This window comes from Temnothorax americanus, unplaced genomic scaffold, assembly GCF_048541705.1.
Source record: "Temnothorax americanus isolate GAGA-0224 unplaced genomic scaffold, ASM4854170v1 Scaffold2, whole genome shotgun sequence".
Lineage (NCBI taxonomy): Eukaryota > Metazoa > Arthropoda > Insecta > Hymenoptera > Formicidae > Temnothorax > Temnothorax americanus.
The window spans coordinates 5,452,633-5,473,410 of NW_027509338.1; the positions used below are offsets into that span (position 1 = coordinate 5,452,633).

Genomic DNA, 20,778 nt, shown 5'->3' on the forward strand with positions numbered 1-20,778 from the left:
TGAATCGTATAATAACGAGTAATTACTTTTAATATTTCAGAAAATGTTACTGTGCAAGACTTGATTATGAAATATATTTTGATAATAAAAAGTTTTCAATTGAAAATATTATAGATGTTAAGAGTAAAAAATACAAAAATACAATAAAAAATAACATTAAAAAAACAATAGATAAGTCTACGCAAACTTGTATACATATGCCATATAATCTTTTAAATCTTTAACACACTCTGCAGTTATATATCTTTTCAAGTAAGAATGTAAATTATAATAATAATATATAAGAAACAAAAATTTATTTATAGTTACGTAAGTTGCTTTCTTTTAACATGTGCATATAGTTATATTAAATGGTAATTACTAACTTGCTGACAACTTCTTTTAATAAACATTTTAATTTGTTGTTTATATTTTTTAATTTATTTTATTTTAATTTATACTTTATATTAATTATGTTATAACTTCAGAAAATACTTGCTTTTATTGTGTCAATATATAGCATTTAAGACGGATATATAAGACACTGATGCTTTCATGATCTACAACGATAAATAGTTAAGAATTAAATTTAGTTTATAAATTATTTTATGCATAAAAAATGTTTTAGAATATCCCGAAATTAACTATAAGTAGAATAAAGTTGTCTTTTAATAAGAAGTCCAAATTGTTTGAAAAATTACATTTGTAAAAGATTCAAATGACATATCCATCATGTTTCCTGCCGTAATCGTCAGTTGCTTCTGAGATTTCATTAATATAAATATTATAATTTTACCCGCATTTGATGGCATATTGTACCACAGCGTTTCATACGTTGCATTTGCAATTAATTTGCTCTAAAGAATAATGTAAGTTGTGTTAAGTACATTGGCTCCTTTCACATTCGCGCGTATTTAATAAATTTGTTGAAAATCAATAAATTAACACAGAACATTTTTTCTAGTATTAACACCAACGTTACAAAAATATTATAATATAATTTATATTAGAAATGTTTTATTTAATTTGTCTATTGTTATTTTTAAAATACAAAAATTGTTTACGCATAATAAACAATTAATTAATGACACAAACATACTGCAATATATAAAGTATTTTTTAAAGAGATGTGTGATTATTATAATATATTATGTTAAGATAAATTTATAAAATAACAAACATTTTTATTTAAAACAATTTTTTTATGTTATTACTTAATTTGTTTATATATTATATAATACATTAAAATATTTTTATTAGAAAGAAATTTTACGCACTTGCATTATTAAGAGAGCCAACTATATTGTGTTAAAAAATTGTGTGTCTATAATTAACTGTTTCTGATGAATACTCACCTTGAAACTAAGATGTTCTCCGGCAAAGCAAATGACAAAGACGTCAATCAATATGACACAGTAACCAAACACAGTTTTCACGAATACAAATGTATCGGCTTCATTATGGATAGACTAAATCAAAGAACAACAGAAATAGAAATAAATAATTTATACGATATCAATCATTATACATGAATTACAGTACTTACAATTATGACGATAAATCCTAGGCAACAAATAACTAATGTATTCCAAATAACTTGCATTAACGCGATAAAGGAGAAAAGTTTTTCCATGTTCTCGGAAAATAAAATAATTCTGTTATGCCTCTCGACTAGTATTCCAAATGAAGATAGGGAACATAGAAAAGTATTCCTGGAAATATTTCTGAACTCTTGACATATTATATCAATTTGTCCGCTTACATGTAGCACCTAAAATATACTTATATTTTTTTTTAATCTCAGTCATATATAAAAAATATTATTATTGTAAAGAATATATGTTTTTCTAGTCAGAGATATATTTATATAGCGTGATAATTCTTACGTAATGTATAATATACTGTAACTTGACTTCCAAATATCTTTAACACTGGCATTAGTGTTGTAACTTAAAATTTGTAAAGGAGAACTAGAGAGCAGTTTATATATTATAAAACTTTACAATTTATTTAAATTTTGATATAAAAATACTCCACAGTTACAATTTTGCGTTATAAATTGTTCAAGTACGAAAATATTGACGCAAAATATAAATTACCAAAGTAAAAATTAGTCCATTAAAAATAGATACTGTGAATGTGTGTAACATTATATGTAAAAATAACGTTACAACAAGAAACTCGAACATCGGCGACTGTTGACTATCAAAAGGCAATTGTATTTTTATAGGAAGCTGCCTTAAAGTGTCATTGTAATTTGCAGTTAGGAATACGGAACGAACTACGTAGTCGCCTAAGAAGTACAATACGGCGGCGATCGCATTAAAGCTAAATATAGCATTAGTAATGGAGTGCGACATATTAGCTTTGATTGTCATCACATGCAAATGCTGATTTATATTGAGGCACTCGCGCCAGTCATTATCTATAGTAGCAAGGATTTCATGAAAGACTCTGCAATATATTATTATTATTATTCGTCTTAGATAGAAATATCACACTTTTGTTCCTAGAAATACCGATGTTACCCCTATATGTACTAATATTGAATTAATATTTATATAATGTTAATATTTCTTATTTTTATTTATCAAAAATTGAATCAACTATATGTATTAAAAAACTGAGAAAAAATCTTGTACTTCGGTAAATCTTTATTCTCTGAATGTGACTATTGAACAAAGTTGTACTATTATGCAGTGTGACATTGCATCTTACCGACGAGACATCCACAAACTGGTATATTTAAGTAAAGTCAAACTGTAATCTAAAGTCAAAGGCAAGCTATCGACAAGATTCGAAAGCTCGCTCATCTTAAAATGGTCACAAATATACAAATACTGGAAGCACTGTATAATCAGCATGCTGGACATGAAACTCAACCAATAAATAGTAGAATACGGTACATCCGGCCACATGCCAACAAATTGAAGACCCATTTTCAATGTCGGGCTAACGGTACTCGTGATCACCATTTGCAAATAATTTAGAAACTATTGAAAAATAGAAATTAGCCTCGTCACATTTGTTCGGTACTCTGGTTCAGAAAGAAATAAAATTGCACGATCCGATTCTCCCCACGCAGTTCATCCCCACACAGTGCATCCCCACTCAGGTGAGCATGGATCAATCGCTATTATACTTTGCGTAGTATAATGGTCAGTCGAGACAGAACTCATTATTTTAATAAATATTCTATGCTTTCACACTAACAGTCTACATCGGAAGCAAAACGTGTACTTCGATCATGAAGTAACAGAGACGTATAGATGAAATTACGGAAAGAAAAGAATAATTTTTCATCCTTTAGTTTTTTACGATTTATTTTCTCGGAAATAATTCTGCACCGCAACAGATACCCATCGCGTTTCACAGCAATCGTGGAAATCATTAAACGCGCGACAGGACAACGGTAATTACACATTAAGTATTCTAAACGAAATGGAATTAAATTGTGTTCTTACTGTTCAATTTCTGTTTTCTAAAGAAATAAAATGAGAAAAAAATAATAAAACTCTCGAACCAAGATCGAATGTCGAATCATATAATGACGAGTAATTGTTTTCAATAATTCAAGAAATGTTATTGTGCAATGTGCTCGCTTATGGAATATATTCCAGTAATAAGAAGTATGCAATTGGAGATATCGTAGACGTTTACAAATACACGCAATGAAATGTACCTATACGTATCTTACTTTTTATATATGACTTTCTAATAAAGATTCAATGGTTTAAACTTTCGATGCGCTCCGCAGTTATGTCATTTTTTTTAGTAAAAGTATACGATTAATAATGATACAAAAGAATACAAAAAATTTATTTTACATTTACATTAAATTTAATTTTAATTTGTAAAATTTATATATTTTACAATTTACATTCAATAACTATAAAACGATATAAGTGACTGTTATATTTTGTTTTAATAACGCTTTAATTCTTTATTTATTATCACAATGTCTACTGTTGAGGTTGATTACATTACACTTTTAGCAACCTTTCTGTATTAATACATAGCATTCAAGACAGATACATATGACGCTGATGCCTTCACGATCTAAAAAAATAATATTATTAAGTAAATTTTCTCAACATACTACATTCATGCACAAAGAACTCATGTCACAACAAATTTTAAAATTAACTATAAATTTTATAAAATAACCTATTAAGTATGAAATTAAGTAATAAGTATGAAATAAATTTGCTCTTCTGTACAAATAGTTTGAAAGATTACACTCGTAAAAGCTTCGAATGACATATCCATCATTTTTCCTGCCGTGATCGCCAATCGCTTCTGAGATCTCATTATTATAAATATTATAACTTTACTATGATTCAACGGCATATTATACCACAGCGATTCATATGATGCATTGGTAATTGATTTACCCTAAAGACCATACAATTAGTTTTAGATGTTTTTCTTTCATATTTATTTGTATTTGTTTAATTTATTTGACATTCAAATTCTTTACTAGTATTCTTGTAAACATTAAAGAAATATTGTAGTAAAGTATTAAAAAGTAAGGAAAGATAGTTAAAGAATAATTGTTAAAAAATTAAATAATAAGCTCTTCATTTATTCTTAATTATATTAGTAATTCATAATTATATTAATTATATTAATAATTATATTAATATATAATTCATTTATTATTAAAATATTTTTATTAGAAATTAATTTTGTTTTATTACATATTATGTATATTTTATACATACCTATATTATATATTATATTATATTTCCATCATTATGAGAAATTATTCTATTAAAAAATTACATTATTATGGTTAATCACTTTTAAATGCTTACCTTGTAGCTAAGATATTCTCCGACAAAACAAATAATAAAGAGTTCTATTATTGTACCAAGGGAAGAAAAAAAGTTTTTTACTAACGCGAAAACACCAACTTCATCAGTATGAGTAGACTGGTTCAATGAACAATAAAAATAGAAATGTAGAACAATAAAATATATGAAAACAATTATTATATATATATATATATATATATATATATATATTTATAACAGTACCTACAATTATGAAGACAAATCCTAAGCTGCAAATAACTAGCGTATTCCAAACAATTTGCATTAACGCGATAAAGGAGAAGAGTTTCTCGATATTCTCGGAAAATGAAAGAATTCTGTTGTGTCTTTCGATCAGCATTCCTAATTCATATACGGAAAATTTGTGAAGAATAATATTCTCAGATATATTTCTGAATTCTTGACATATTATATCGATTTGTCCGCTCACATGAAACACCTAAAATAAATAAAATTTCTGTAAAAATTTCAATTATTAAAGAGAATTTTCTCTTAAAAATTGTTTTTTATGTACAACGATATAATAAGCGTAGTATTTTTAAAATAAAATATTAACTTAAATATAATATTTTTCTGACACGAACATTAATATCCATATGTACTTCAAAATTTTTATGCAAAAACATAGCAGATAATAAAATTATGTAAGTTATTTGAAGCAATATTTTAATGTAACAATATTTTATGGTTATAAACTTGCCTCACAAATCACTCCGTAAAATTTAATTGCAAATAAATAAGACATAGATGTAAAATATAAGAATTACCAAAGTAAAGATCAATCCGTCTACAGTACCGGCCGCGCCTCCATGTAACATTGCGTGTAACAATAATATCACAAAGAGAAATTCAAACATCGGCGATTGTAGAGTTTCGTGAGGAAATTCTGTTCTTACGGGAAACCGTCGTAAAGTGTCATTGTAATCTTCAGTTAAAAATATAAAACGAGTTACATATTCGCCTAAGAAATAAATTACTGTAGCGACCGCGGTGAAGCTCAACATAGCGTTACAAAAGATATACGATATATTAGCTTTAATTGTCATTATATGCAAATGCTGATCGATATTGATGCACTCGCGCCAATCATTATCCATAGCAGTCAGGATTTGATGAAAAATTCTGTAATGTGTTGTTTTAATCCGTCAAATATTAAGATAGAAACATTGCATATCTTTTGACGAAACCACTAATATTGTATGCACCAATGTTCGAGCTCAGGTTTATCGATTTAATATCAATAAACCTTATATCATTTCCGATTAGAGAACATCAGATTAATGATATGTGTTAAATAACTAAGAAATTTTGTTTTGCGGTGATATGCGCGAAGTTGTATCATTATACACAGCGTAATATATAATAACTTACCGACGATATATCCACAAAATAGCCAATTTCAAAAATGTCAAACTATAGTATAAAGATGCTGTCAGACCGTCAATAAAATTCAAGAGTTCGCTGACATTACAATGCTTGAGTACATACAGATACTGGAAGTACTGTACGATTAACATGCTTAACATAAAGCTCAGCCAACAGACAGTAGAATACGATACATCCGGCCACACGCCGAAAAATTTAAGACATATTTTCAGCGCCGGGCTGACAGAACTCGTAATTTTCATTCGCCAATAGTTTTCGATACGTAAGAAAATAAAGATTAGTATCGGCACATTCGGTGCGCTGGTTTAAGAAGAAACTGAAACTGCACCGACCGTTTTCCCCAAGTGCACCCCCACGCGATGCGTCCCCACTCGCGGTGAATATAGATTAATCGTTATTATACGTCGCGTAGTATAATGATAAGTAGAGACAGAATATCATTCGTATAGACGTCCTATATGATCCCATTAAACAGTCTGATAACGTTTATTCCGATCGTGAAGTAACGGAGATATTGTAAAGTAACGAAAAAAAAAGGTGAACAACGCTACGCGTCAGTTCTATTTCAACCTTGTCTCTTTGACAACGCAATTTCTCGTCGACAAAATACAAGTATCCATCTCTTTTTCTGCCTGAATTATTGTAATTATTGCATTACGCATTCTAAGTAAATGAACTAAATTATGTTCGTAATATTCGTTTGCAAGTTTTTAAATAAATAAGAGATTAAAGTACATCTCCCGGATTGGAGGTGAATCGTGTAATAGCGAGTAATTTATTCTTATGATTTGCATATGCGTGCATATATACGTAACGTCTCTCCTGCAAGTAATTTGAAGTAGGTAATAATTTGAAAAAATATGTACCGGCGAAGTAAAAAGATTCTGAAAAAGTTGGTTTCAACAAAGAAGTTGCTGATTGTGAAATGTTTACGTCAATACAATATAAAAAACAGTTAGAAATTTGAATAAGGTCTTGATATATGTATATTTTTATTGCAACGCAATGGATTTTTTAATAAGAAGTAATATAATTTATTTCTGTATTGTCGCATAAAGATATTGACACAAATGTTTTGTTAAATCATAATTTTTATTTTCAGTTTCGCGTTTTCCAACAAGTAGTACAAAACATGTTCAACCGTCTAATAAATTTTATCAGTTTTTATTTTATGAGTACTTTTACATAGAATTAATCAACAAAAATTAATTACTCGTGATAAGTCGATCTGATTTCAATAAATTGCGTTTAGTATTGGCTTAGTATAGTGACATGTATGACGCCAATACTTTCATGATCAGGAAAAAAATGTCCTTATACAAACAGCATCGAGAAGCAAATGGACATTCTCCAGAATTTATATATTATTATAATGTATATACCACGGTACAATTTCAATAATATTGTATCTAATTGCAATACTTGTGAATTTCTACGTATATAATAGTATTAATCTACGTATATAAATAGTATCTATTAATCATCCGCCACGCTTAAAAACGATAAGAATCTTACGTTGTAAATCCTTCTGTAAAATCAAATCGATGATTTTTCCAGCTGTGATACATCAATCATTTTTTAGCTCTGATGATTATCAATAAGATTCAGCATTCGCTAGTGGACAATTCGTACCAAAGTACATGCGGCATCGACGATGGACTTGCTCTGATTGTGAGAAAGAAAAAATATTTGTTTAAAACGTTGTACAGCAATACGAGCTGAACTCGCATGCAAGGATCATGCAACCATGTAACAGCCTCGTCGCGTAAAATTAAAAAGTAAGTATACTTTTATAGACAATAGAAAAAGGTACTCACACCTAGAAGCAGTTAAAAGCAAAGGGATGCTAGCCTTAATATTTAGGTACTCGCCAGCAAAACAGAAAACGATGTAACAGCGATAATACAGAATGATGGATTACATAAATTATAATTCGGGTTTACCACGTTCGTGCCTATATACAGACTGCGTAATGATTATGCAGAATGTTAGTTATATTATGTTAATCAGGAGCAGTAAGTCGTAATATCTCGTGCATGTTCGTGCTTTTAATTAGTGGATCGGCATTATATTCAACCTCTAAGAATATAATCTCAGTGTCAAGGAAACGGGATAACGCATTATTCTTAGAGAAATGGTGTTATTGCTATGCAAGTACGAGATTTTACGAAATTTCTCTCTTTAAAATTGCTTTGATTAAATCAAGTTATAAATTGTTTTATTTTTCAGACGTTTCAAACAGTTCCAAAATGAGCGAATAAAGTATAGCGATATAAAAGCAGTTTAACGGAAAGATTGCCATACCGCGAAACGGGACAAATTTTTTGCCCTCTAGCAACACTGAATTTCCGCGGTAGATAAAACTTTCTTACTCACTATCACGATCACGATTTTTATGGAACAAATTATAATGATGTTTCATATAAATTGTGTCAGTGGAAATTTCTCTCAGTCTTTGGGCATATGATATCGATCTATCCGTTTACATAAAGTAACAAGAACTGAAACAAGAACTGAAGGTTCGAGACACGTTCGCAACAATTCAAAAAATTCTATTTAATTCGATTAAAGAGAGTTTGTGCGGCATCCTAATAAACTGACTACTCATTATTCATTAATCATCTATAATATAGTTTTAAAAATTCACATTCACTACACGCAGTTAGCAATTTCGCAAAGAGTAAAACTACCCCGTAGAAAAATAAATACGAGGTAGCGTGAGCCTTTCGATCAATTACAATTATGTATCTTGCGGTACGACGACAGTCATGAAATAATAAATTAAATTGCGATGACAGGCGATTACAACTTTTTTTCTGGCAGTCAGAAAAAAAGATACACGTGGAAAATATCATCATCAAATGTGACATATAAACTGAACGCAGTAATACAGAGAATTGATAGATGATTTTCCTTAAAAACATAATAGTGATTCTCCAGTATGAAAAGAGCAAGAAATTATGCATTGTGTACAGATCTGAAAATTTAAAAAAACGACCAATTGATATAAATGACATATCGTGCGACATATAAATGACTAGTCGTATTGGCAGGAATATTAATTTGTTGAATATTAGCCTGTTATTTGCGGAAAAAGAAAATATATATTTTTTTGTGCAGAGAAATCAGGCGATAAAAACGGGAATTATAATTTTTAGTCGAAAATTTGTAAGCTAAAATTGTAAGTAAATTGTATAGTGATTAGTATATTTAGTATATTATAAGTATACCATAGAGCGAAACATAGGGTCGAGTAAACGATACCTACGTTAAATTTTTTCATTATTCACTGGCAATTTAAATTCTCAGTTGGCTAAACTATATATAATTTATCTTTTTAATATTATTGTTAAATCATTTTTATTTTTTTTTTAAACTTTGCAATAATTTATACTGTAACTTAACAGAGAACTGAAAGTAAAATATTAATGTTCAAAGCACATTATTTATTATCAACGGAATATTTCAGAGGAGAATTTTCGCGGATTTTACTAATTTGCTATCTTATCTCAAATTTTTTAAAAAGAAGAGATTCTTAGAGATACATAGAAATTCTATTAACAATAAGTTTATATAAATAAGATCCAACAACGGTTGTTAAAAATAAAAGAAGAACTATTATAATAATCACCTTTTTCAATTAGTATTTCTACAAATGTGTGTACATCATTATTATTTCACTCGCGATGATTTGACGATATACGTATGACCAGCATAGATAAATTCGTGTTTCAATACATCGCGTATAAAACCGAAATATATGAAGCTGAAGCTTTCATGATCTAAAAGAATGTCACGCAGAAAGAAATACTAACAAAAACAATTAATCCAAGTCCAAAGATAATCTCTCAATACGATATACATATTAATAAATTTTTTGAGTACCTATATTAACACGTTGGCTGCCACAATGTATTATCACATTTATTCTACATGTGCCAACATATCAAAAAATAAGCATATATAGCTTTTCAAAAAACTTATTATATATAATCAAATATTATACTGTTGGATTGCATCTTAAGAGTTGGTGAAAAACAAGTATTCCTAATATGTCACGTAACTGTCAAAATAACTTACAATATATTTTGCCGATGCAAAAATTACAATATAAAATAAGACGTGATGTGACACGTCGATAGTTCACTTAATTTATAGCAAATGGGATGTGACATACCGGGGCGTTACACGACAGCCAACGTGTTAGGTATTATTAAAAAACATTGGTATTTGTTCGGTAATCATAATATGTTAAGAAAAATAACAATATAAAGTTTAAAGCAAAAAACTTACAGTGGTAAAACCTTCCAGTGTCAGATCCATGATTTTCCCAGCTGTGATCGTCAGTCGCTTTTGAGATCTGAGGATTACGAATAACAAAGTTCGGCATTCGCTAATAGATAAATCGTACCAAACCGCTTCATACGCCGCATCGCCGATAGCCCTGCTCTGAAAAAGAGAGAAAGATTATAGACTACTTGTTACATGAGACTATAACACGTGACCGGAGGAACACAAAGATATCCATTTGGATAAACGCAATCACAACACATATGATTTAGTCATTTCGTACAATTAAATTATAACAAATTCCAAGTTATTTTTATTTGTATTTTATATTATTCGCTTTAACATCGACGTTTTGCTCTTATTTGCCTTATGTTTCAATTTTTATCTATATCTATATTTATCTATTAATATAACAAAAAAAATTTATAAAAATAAAAGTAGCACGCTTACCTTAGTGCTCAAATATTCGCCGGCAAAACAAAATACAAAAGCTTCTATGGTTACTGCGAGATATGGAATAATAAATTGTATTAATATCGTGGATTTACTCGTCATGTTCGTACCTAAAGACTGGAATATTGAATAATGTTTACAAATAGTATAAGATAATATCAGAATTGGATAAATATCCACATAAAAATACATGTTCCGAGATATTATTGCTAAATATCATAACACGTATCCTTCTTTTATTTTACAATTGCTTTGTAAATTAAATATTGTATTGAATATAAACTAACTTTTCTCTCTCATATGTTGTTTACAGTGTATTATATTTTAAATCGAATATAATTGTAATTGTATATAATTGTGAATATAATTAACATTTTAATTATATATATTTTTAAAGTGTATTATTTTTTTAGGCATCAGTGTCCTAGAAACATGACAGGATTTATTACTACAGCAGCCGAACCAGTTAATTCTTACTCACTATCACGACCATGAATCCTAAGGCACAAATAACAAAAGTGTTCCATACGAATTGCAACAAAGCAACGAATGAAAAGAAGCTTTCGATGTTCTTCGACAACGATATGATCTTCTGGTGCCTTACGACGAGCGTTTTGGCAGATACCGAGCTAGATTTGGATATAGGGGGAATCTCTTTTAGCTCTAAACACACGATATCGATTTGTCCGCTTACGTGAAGTACCTCAAAACAAAAACTAACGTTTCAAGCAGAGTTTGACAAATCCAACAAAAACTTTAATATTAGCCCGTTAAAGAACATTTTAAATACCACATTACATTAATTTTACTTCATGCATACTTAGCTAAAGAATTCACAACCGCTTTTGTCTCTTGACTTATCTTAACTTACCAACGTTAAGATCAAAGCATTCAGCATCGCTATTACGGTCGCCGTTTCTAACACATGAAAAAACAATCCCAGGCCGACCAGCTGGTAAACAAGCGTTTCACGAACCTCGAACGGAAACTGTACTTGTATCGGAAACTCGCGCAACTGTCCATTCTTGGAAAGCATACTTCCACGTACATAACTATCAATAAAATACAAAAAAGTGGCGAGAGCGTTGACGGATATCATGGCGTTGGAGCAACGGTGCGCCAAATTAGCCTTGCCCATCATCACGCATTCACGCAAATCGGTCCCGCAATCCTTCCAATCGTTATCCATCCCGACCAAAATATCCGCGAACATCCTACAACCGATCACCGATGTGTCTCTCAAATCATCTCTCGCAGACGATCAAACATCGAGATCGAGAGATCAAGCCGACCAAGCGATCGCTAGGCTTACCGACGATTAAACCAAAGGCTGAGTAGCTTCAGTATCGTCAAGGTGTAGTCCAGAGTGAGACCCAGACCGTCCATCAGTTTCGTCAGATTGCTAAAATCGAGGTGCGCGTAGACGTAGGAGTACTGAAAGTACTGCATCGCGACGAGGGTAGTCATATAAAAGAGCCAGCAAAGCGTCGCGTGCGAGGCGCCGGGCCACATGCCAATCAAACCGAGACCGATCTTCAGCAACGGGCTTACGGTACTTGTCGACATAATAGTGTGCAACCTCACATTAAACCATCACTCCGGGAAACCGTGTGCACGTCTCGTCTCTCCTTCCAACCAGGTGAATAACGACTGTGTACGAGACGAGAAGTGGCGTCGCGAAGAAAACGATGGCAATCGAGTCCTCCGGTCTAGCTCCGTGATGCACTCCCCTCCCCGATGTCGCAAGAGAGGTACGAACAATTTTACAGGGTAAAACCGCTACGTTTATGCTAGCAACGATCAATCGCAATTACGCATTTCGCTGTAATAAATTGTGCGACAAAGCAAGCTATAATTTGCGATAATAATCAACAATTGCGGACTTCAGCGCGCAAAAAAAAAGATATACGTGTATCTTTACGTTCAAATAACCGTTTTTAAAAATGCAAACGCAGATAGTCGGTGTAGTCGATAATTTCTTTCAAGAAAGTTCTTTGGAAAAAAGACGCTGAGTCTCTAATAGATCTGAAAATTAAATATTTTCAAGTCATAAGATAAATTGCGCAAATAATGTACAGCATTTGTCATCAGATGGTAGGATATTTACGTCAAAGAAAAGAAAAAGAAATATCACAGAGATAAAAAGATTAAAACGTCGACTGTGCAACGAACATAAAGAGACATAATAAGAAGATATATTTATTATATTCTTATGCAAATAAAGTTTTAATATTATTATTAAAATATATATATGTATATATTGTATATGTTCATATACTCCATCTTTTTCGCATAAATTCAAAAAGTTCACAATAGATAATTTATCACTGACGCGGAGCGTTGATTTAAAACTGTGGATACTGTGGGAACAGATGATACTTCTCCCGATTTAAATTGTAGCATGCAATACAGACATGTATGAAGCAGAAGCTTTCATGACCTAAGAAAAATTCAATAAAAGAAAAGAAACTTGAAAAATTAAGAGATTCGTCTACACAGTAGAACATTAAGAGATTCGTCTTACGCTCATAAATCCTTCCAAAGTGAGATCAAAGATTTTCCCCGCAGTAATTGTCAGTCGCTTCTGCGATCTCATCATTATAAATAACATAATTCGACTGTCGGACGGTACCATGTTGTACCAAAGTGACTCATATATTGCGTCGCTAATCGATTTACTCTGAAAAGCGTGACCCGATTTCAAAACACGTGAATGAGACAATCATTTAAATATCGTTTGTTACACAATATTATATCTATCAATAATCATTAACAAGTAATAAACAGCGTAATAGAATTTATTAACAATAAATTCTAAAACGAGAACTATTATTAGAAATATGTATAGCTATAATAACAAAATAAGTTATTATAGCTATATATTTCTAATAATAGTTTTTGTTTTAATTAATTATTTATTATTTGCGGCGTTAGAAATATAGGAAGAAGGACATAATCACAAATATTCTGCGGGCACGGAACATTCCTTTAATCACCTTGAAGCTTAAGAACTCCCCTGCGTAGCAGAATACGAAGACTTCTAATGTTTTTGCAATGTAAAGGAACATCGATTTTATTAAAACCATTGCACCTTTGTTGGTACTGAGAGCCTGCGAAAGAAAGCAAATTGTCGGTCGGAGGATCGAAAATCGGAACAATCTATTTCGCTTACAATTATTATCATAAAGCCAGTGAAGCAGATGATTAAAGTATTCCACAGGAGTTGCATCAGCGCAATGGACGAAAATAGACTTTCGATGTCGTCCGATAAAGTAATAATCTTTTGGTGTCTATGAATGAGATTATTGATAATGGATAAAGATGAACCAAGTTCGTCGTTGTTACTATGTACTTCCGTTACAGCTTGCCGCATGATATCGACCTGGCCACCTACGTGAATTATCTGTAAATATAAATCAGTTGACAATAAATTAAAAGAACAAGTATGGCACGAAACATAAGTTTGTCAATTATTTAATAAACACTATATATTTTTTTAAATTTAGAATTTATTCCAACATCTTTTATTGCTCGTAAATTGTCTCGTATCTCTTTATTATTAGCTTTTGTTTTGAACGTTAATAAGTTTTCTTATTATTAAAAAAAAACCCTATTTTTATCTACAATTACAGAGTGTTCTTGTATCTAAAATCGCAAAAAGGAATTTTATGGCTTATAATAAATCATTGTATACTTACCAATGTAGCAAGCAACGCATTAATCATACCAACCACAGAAGCTAGCGACAATATGTAAAACATTTGCCCGGCAAGGATGCACTCGAAAAGCGGCGATTCCAGAGCCATAAGAGGAAGTTCCATTTTTACCGGAAATGCTCGGGGACCTCCAGAATTGCTCATCATGCGAGCCGCGTAAACACCGATCGATAAGAAAAAACCAGTTACAATGTGGATGCCGATGAGCACGACGGAACAACGACGCGATTGATTTGCGACTGTCATCATGGTGGAGTGATCATTGATAACGCAATCATTCCAATCTCTATCCATTGCTGCCAAGATATTATAGAATATCCTGCAGAGAGTTCATTCTTTTATCGAAACATTGTACACGTTAATCAGTTTTATCACGAAAAAAAGAAGCCTCAATTAAGTATCAAAAAAACGTATCAATGTATATAACTTTATTTAGAAAATATGTATAGCAAATATATTACCGTCATTAATGGTCATTATTTTTACGCTTAAATCGCATGCGGTTTGATACATGTCTTTAAAAAATTTTTGATAACAATTATTGTTCAACAAATAAAACTTATATTAAAATATTTCGTTACATAAATATAATAATAAAAGATTTATTTTTCTCTCTCTCTCTTTCTCTCTCTCTTTTCTCTCTCTAGATTTATAACATTTATAATGGTTTGTAAAAATGTCACCTTTTTTCAGATATTACAACCAAGAACTTTACCTTCGGTTCCACCACAGAGAAAGCAGCTTAAAAAACGCGAGCGTGTTGGCTAGAGCGAGACCCAAACAATCGGATAAAAGCGGAAGATTGCTCAGGTCAAAATGCGCAACAACGTACGAATATTGATAATATTGCGATACCAGTATCAGCGTCATGTATAAAGACCAATAGAGATTCGGGTAAGCCGAGTCCGGCCACATGCCGATAAAACGAAGACCGATTTCAACCGAGCGGCTAATGGTGGTTGCGCGTGTCATGGTCTTCTCAGAACTATTGGTATGGTAAAAATAGATAGTCACGTCAACGCACAAAAAGCACACACAGGACGTTGTACTCTTCGCGTGTGACGAAAAAAGTATAATACTGAATAACCACAGCGAAGACGATAAAGCGCAGGCAGTAACGATCAATTGTAATTGCGCTTCATCGCATTAATTCCTGGAAGCTCGCGGGTATATTATATGAAAGCGACGAGACGATGCCCGCTCCCCTTCTGAGGCAGTGACCAATTTAGTAGTTGCATGATGGCACATAATTGTTCTAAAAATGAATATTTAACTCGACTAAATGTCGGTTTCAGCTATATCCGATGGAAAAAAATTATTAAGACATTAACGTAGCGGTGAATGCGGGGCATATGTAAGCGAAAAGAGAAAAGTGAAGAATATATTATTCCACTCTTAAAAATATAGTAAAATGTCTGATGTCTGAGAAGCGACTGATGTTGCGATTACTTTTTGTTACGTTTACGTTTTGTCCCTTACTTATAGACTCGCTCACGTTTCGTTTGGCTTTGCTAACTTTCCTCCTACAACCAATGCTCTCAGAGTAAGTACAAAAGCTAAATAAGAAATATGAAATTCTCAACATGCGATATAGAAATGTAAGTAATTGTCAACGACATAAATTATATTTAATTGTAAATATTGTAATATAAAAGTCTGTTAATATAAAAAAAGAAAGAAACAGATTAGAGATTGGGGTAATTAAAATAAGATCTTATTCTTAAGCAAAAGCTTTCTAAACATATATTCAATAAAATCTTATACGTATATTATTAGTCAAATACATGTTTGCATGCGCGCTCGCGTGTTCTCTTCTTTAAATATAATATAAATAATGTATCATAATATTTTAGGTGAAAAGTCCACTTGATATGAAGTATTATTAACAAAGTTATAATATAGTTATTGAATAAATTATAAATCATCTATCTATTATTATTATAAGTGTCTGACGTCTGTATGTATGTATGTATGTTGAACGCGAACTACTCATTCGTTAGTGGACCGAATTTTTATCAAAAGTATATGAAGTATATAGGGGTAGAATTTCTCGGGGAGTGCCATGATATGGTTAATTCGGGAAATAATTGACCCCCTCCCCCCCAATCTTAAAGAATTGTATATGAAGTAGAGGTAGAATTTTCCGGAGAGTGCTATAAAGTGTATAATTTTTTGTTACCGATCTTTTTGGAAACCGGTTACAAAATTTTTCCAATTTCTCGGGAAATAATTGACCGAATCTTAAAGAATTAAGTATATATAAAATAGGAGTAGAAAAAACTAAAAAAATGTAATAGAATTAGAAAAATTGCTAATAATAAAGGGGTTTCCAATTTCTGTTAAAAAAAAATGTACGTGATTGCTCCAATTTCCGCAAATTTTGAGATATCAAGCTGATTTTTTTCTTATGCATAATTTTTATGGATAATTTTATGTTACCAATTTTTTAAAAACCGGTTTTAAAATTTTTCAATTTTTTTGAGAAATAATAAGTATTAATAAACCGATTTTCTTGAAACCAGTGCCAAAATTTTTTTAATTTTTGAAAGATAAGTTTAATTTTTTATTAATGAATAATTTTTTAGAGAGTAAAAGAGCGCGCAAAACGCGGGCGAAAAATCTAGTAATTTTTATAAAAAGACTATATGCTAATAATTTTTTGTGCAACATTATTCAATCAACAATAATGACGACCAATTAATAACGCAATTTGGGCTGAAAAATTCTAACATTTTTCCGATTTTCGGTACATAGCATTTAATACCGATATATAGGAAACAGAAGCCTTCATAATCTAAAAAATTATTTTTGATTAATATATAGAATGTATAATGTATTAAATAAACAGATTGTTTATAATATAACGCTTTACGCTTGTAAATCCTTTTAAAATCAAATCAATGATTCGTCCTGCGTGTAATTGTCAATTGCTTTTGACATTTTAACATCATAAATGGAGGGGTTAAAGCCACATAATGGTGCAATGTAAGTCAATTTTTTGACCACTTTTTTTCTTCTTTTTTCAACATATCTGCATGTGTAGACTGCATCTATGAACTTAACTCGATAGGTTAAAAAAAAGTAACTTACACCACTATGGCTTTAACCTCTCCAAATAATATAATGCGACTGTCGCTTAGAGGCAAATTATACCAAAGTGTCTTATATATCGCATCGCTAATCGACTTACTTTAGAAACAGGATGAACCGTTTGACACATACAGAGAGAGTAACAATAAATTTAAAAATATTTTTTGTGGTAAAAAATTTTTTACTCTAATACCTTTTAACGATAAGAGTAATTTTAAATCATAATTTATGACACGTAGTTAATCAACAGTTGATGCATCATAACATGCGCTTGTTAAACTTATCAACGCTGTTATTGCGATAAATATTACCACATGCCTCGGTAGTCGAATTGGTATACGACGCTCTTCGCGGAATGAGGGAGATTTCAGGTTCGAATCCTGGCTGAGGTAATATTTTTCGCAATAATTTCTTTACAGTTTTTTAAATAATTAAATCGTATAGATTTAATTCCGGGGAGGGAAGGGTATTAATGTTCCAACGATAACTGTGTTTCAAGTCCGACAAACAATCGGCGCGCAGTTTATTAAGTTGGAATATATGTATATACGTATATACATTGTAATTTGTTACTTCTGTAACTATTAATTCTCTAGTTGCGCACCACGTACCGCGCTTGACTCGTATCGCCGTCTTTTAATTAATACATTGATTTTCTTCCTCCGTAAAAAGAATTGATGAATAATTTCCATCTGTGATATTCTAAGTATACAGAACAAATAAAATTTCACAATTAAAATAGATCACTTTATGATTAAGTTGAAATTAAGAAGAGATAGAAGATAGAATTATATAAATTCATAATTAAAATTTCATAGACAAATAAATTGAAATAGATAAGTTAAATATAAAAGATAAATGAAAAAAAATAAATAAATTTTAAATAAGTGAAAATCAAGTTAATTTTTTTGAAATCAGCATTTTGGGCGGTTTTCAAGCTATCGGCCATGAGAATATTGGCCAAACCTTTGCCGCGGTGATCCGCGTCAACCTCGGCGTCAACGCTGAGAATTCGACACTCGAATAGCTCATCCACATCATACTGGGCGAACAAATCAACCTTGTCGTTCAACTTATAGAGTAATCTGAAAATTGTCTTGAACTTTTCGTCATCCAACTCGTCGAGACGCCGCTCTGCTTCCTCGCGCTCACCTTTCTTCAGAATACTATTTAGTGCCATTCTCGCTATCTAATAAAAATAAATTTTAAATTAATTCAATCATTCTTCGTTATGTTAAAACCAGATAAGTATTGCAACCTTCAGAAAAAAAATAGACCTTTGATCGCGTATAAAAGCTGGGTCTAATTAACCAAATCTTAAAAAATTATATATGAAATAGTAGAAAAAATATAATAAAATTAGAAATAGATTGATATCTCCAAATTTGCGGAAGTTAGAGCATCCACGGACACATCTAAAAAAATTCAAAATTTTTTTTAAAAAGAACCCCTTCACCGATCATTGCCAAATTCAACATCAATCTGCCTTTAATGATACTCTATCCATTAAAAAAAATTAAGCTTGAAATCTCAAAATTTGCGGGAATTAGAGTAATCATGTAGATTTTTTTTAGATAGAAATCGATTTATTATTAGCAATTTTTCTAATTCTATTATATTCGTCAGTTTTTTCTACCCCTATATCATATATAATTCTTTAAGATTTGGTTCATCAGTTCTTGAGTTATAGAAATTTTGATAAAGGTGCACGCACACACACACACACACACACACACACACACACACACACACACACACACACACACACACACACACACACACACACACACAGACATTTTATAAAATTACGATTTTTTGACGTTTTAGAACATTCTGAACACATTGGCATAACAAACTAAGGAAACAATTTTTTTTGTTCTTTCTGCTCTTATTTCATATATAATTTTTAAAATTTAGTTGATTAGACCTAGCTTTATATCCGATCAAAGGGACCTTTGTCCATATACGAAGTTTATGAAAACAATGCTTCCTCTATAAAGAAGCAAAAGTGGCGAGAGCGTTGACGGATATCATGGCGTTGGAGCAACGGTGCGCCAAATTAGCCTTGTCCATCATCACGCATTCACGCAAATCGGTCCCGCAATCCTTCCAATCGTTATCCATCCCGACCAAAATATCCACGAATATCCTACAACCGATCACCGATGTGTCTCTCAAATCATCTCTCGCAGACGATCAAACATCGAGATCGAGAGATCAAGCCGACCAAGCGATAGCTAGGCTTACCGACGATTAAACCAAAAGCTTAGTAGCTTCAGTATCGTCAGGGTGTAGTCCAGAGTGAGACCCAGACCGTCCATCAGCTTCGTCAGATTGCTAAAATCGAGGTGCGCGTAGACGTAGGAGTACTGAAAGTACTGCATCGCGACGAGGGTAGTCATATAAAAGAACCAGCAAAGCGTCGCGTGCGAGGCGCCGGGCCACATGCCAATCAAACCGAGACCGATCTTCAGCAACGGGCTTACGGTACTTGTCGACATAATAGTGTGTAACGTCACATTAAACCATCACTCCGGGAAACCGTGTGCACGTCTCATCTCTCTTTCCAACGAGTTGAATAACGACTGTGTATACGAAACGAGTCCTCCGGTCTAGCTCCGTGATGCACTCCTCTCCACAATGTCGCAAGGGAGGTAGAGCAATTTTACAGGGTAAAACCGCTACGTTTATGTTAGCAACGATCAATCGCAATTACGTATTTCGCTGTAATAAATTGTGCGACGAAGCAAGCTATAATTTGCGATGATAATCAATGATTGCGGGCTTCAGCGCGCAAAAAAAGATACACGTGTATCTTTACGTTCAAATAACCATTTTTAAACATGCAAACGCAGACAGTCGGCGTAGTCGATAATTTCGTTACAAAAAAGTTCTTTGAAAAAAAGATGCTGTGTCTCTAATAGATCTGAAAATTAAATATTTTCAAGCCATAAGATAAATTGCGCAAATAATGTACAGCATTTGTCATCAAATGGTAGGATATTTACGTCAAAGAAAAGAAAAAAAAA

General features: G+C 31.7%; 5 protein-coding genes across 11 annotated transcripts; all 5 read right to left on the minus strand.

Annotated features, from left to right (window-relative positions):
- Positions 1-409: 409 nt before the first annotated feature.
- On the minus strand, positions 410-3,637 carry LOC143897086 (odorant receptor 22c-like). The gene is made up of 6 exons (XM_077405418.1): positions 2,698-3,637; positions 2,079-2,433; positions 1,526-1,750; positions 1,335-1,448; positions 681-836; positions 410-539 (listed from the first exon to the last, which is right to left on the minus strand). The coding sequence occupies exons 1-6, from the start codon at positions 2,952-2,954 to the stop codon at positions 489-491; spliced, it is 1,158 nt and encodes a 385-aa protein (XP_077261544.1). The 5' UTR covers positions 2,955-3,637; the 3' UTR covers positions 410-488.
- Positions 3,638-3,816: 179 nt separating this feature from the next.
- LOC143897064 (odorant receptor 22c-like) lies at positions 3,817-7,409 on the minus strand. 5 transcript variants are annotated; one of them, XM_077405375.1, is made up of 6 exons: positions 6,186-7,409; positions 5,582-5,936; positions 5,023-5,253; positions 4,797-4,913; positions 4,219-4,374; positions 3,820-4,038 (listed from the first exon to the last, which is right to left on the minus strand). In XM_077405375.1, the coding sequence occupies exons 1-6, from the start codon at positions 6,440-6,442 to the stop codon at positions 3,988-3,990; spliced, it is 1,167 nt and encodes a 388-aa protein (XP_077261501.1). In that variant the 5' UTR covers positions 6,443-7,409; the 3' UTR covers positions 3,820-3,987. The 5 variants fall into 5 exon arrangements, 4 of the variants coding, with proteins under 4 accessions (XP_077261502.1, XP_077261501.1, XP_077261499.1 ...); XM_077405374.1 differs by having other exon boundaries at positions 3,942-4,038; positions 4,147-4,374; XM_077405376.1 differs by lacking the exon at positions 4,219-4,374 and having other exon boundaries at positions 3,817-4,038.
- A 137-nt stretch (positions 7,410-7,546) lies between these two features.
- On the minus strand, positions 7,547-12,818 carry LOC143897088 (odorant receptor 4-like). 2 transcript variants are annotated; one of them, XM_077405422.1, is made up of 7 exons: positions 12,256-12,818; positions 11,815-12,157; positions 11,425-11,646; positions 10,941-11,060; positions 10,494-10,649; positions 9,832-9,982; positions 7,547-7,865 (listed from the first exon to the last, which is right to left on the minus strand). In XM_077405422.1, the coding sequence occupies exons 1-6, from the start codon at positions 12,507-12,509 to the stop codon at positions 9,932-9,934; spliced, it is 1,146 nt and encodes a 381-aa protein (XP_077261548.1). In that variant the 5' UTR covers positions 12,510-12,818; the 3' UTR covers positions 7,547-7,865; positions 9,832-9,931. The 2 variants fall into 2 exon arrangements, with proteins under 2 accessions (XP_077261548.1, XP_077261547.1); XM_077405421.1 differs by lacking the exon at positions 9,832-9,982 and having other exon boundaries at positions 12,256-12,778.
- Positions 12,819-12,963: 145 nt separating this feature from the next.
- Positions 12,964-20,385, minus strand: LOC143897089 (odorant receptor 22c-like). Of its 2 annotated transcripts, XM_077405424.1 has the most exons (7): positions 19,997-20,385; positions 19,753-19,898; positions 14,642-14,835; positions 14,116-14,346; positions 13,940-14,053; positions 13,468-13,623; positions 12,974-13,383 (listed from the first exon to the last, which is right to left on the minus strand). In XM_077405424.1, the coding sequence occupies exons 1-7, from the start codon at positions 20,248-20,250 to the stop codon at positions 13,333-13,335; spliced, it is 1,146 nt and encodes a 381-aa protein (XP_077261550.1). In that variant the 5' UTR covers positions 20,251-20,385; the 3' UTR covers positions 12,974-13,332. The 2 variants fall into 2 exon arrangements, with proteins under 2 accessions (XP_077261549.1, XP_077261550.1); XM_077405423.1 differs by lacking the exons at positions 19,753-19,898; positions 19,997-20,385 and adding an exon at positions 15,375-15,633 and having other exon boundaries at positions 12,964-13,383; positions 14,642-14,978.
- On the minus strand, positions 18,386-18,929 carry LOC143897097 (uncharacterized). Its single transcript, XM_077405433.1, has 2 exons — positions 18,658-18,929; positions 18,386-18,452 (listed from the first exon to the last, which is right to left on the minus strand). Exons 1-2 carry the CDS (start codon positions 18,927-18,929, stop codon positions 18,386-18,388), a joined length of 339 nt encoding a protein of 112 aa, XP_077261559.1.
- Positions 20,386-20,778: the final 393 nt, after the last annotated feature.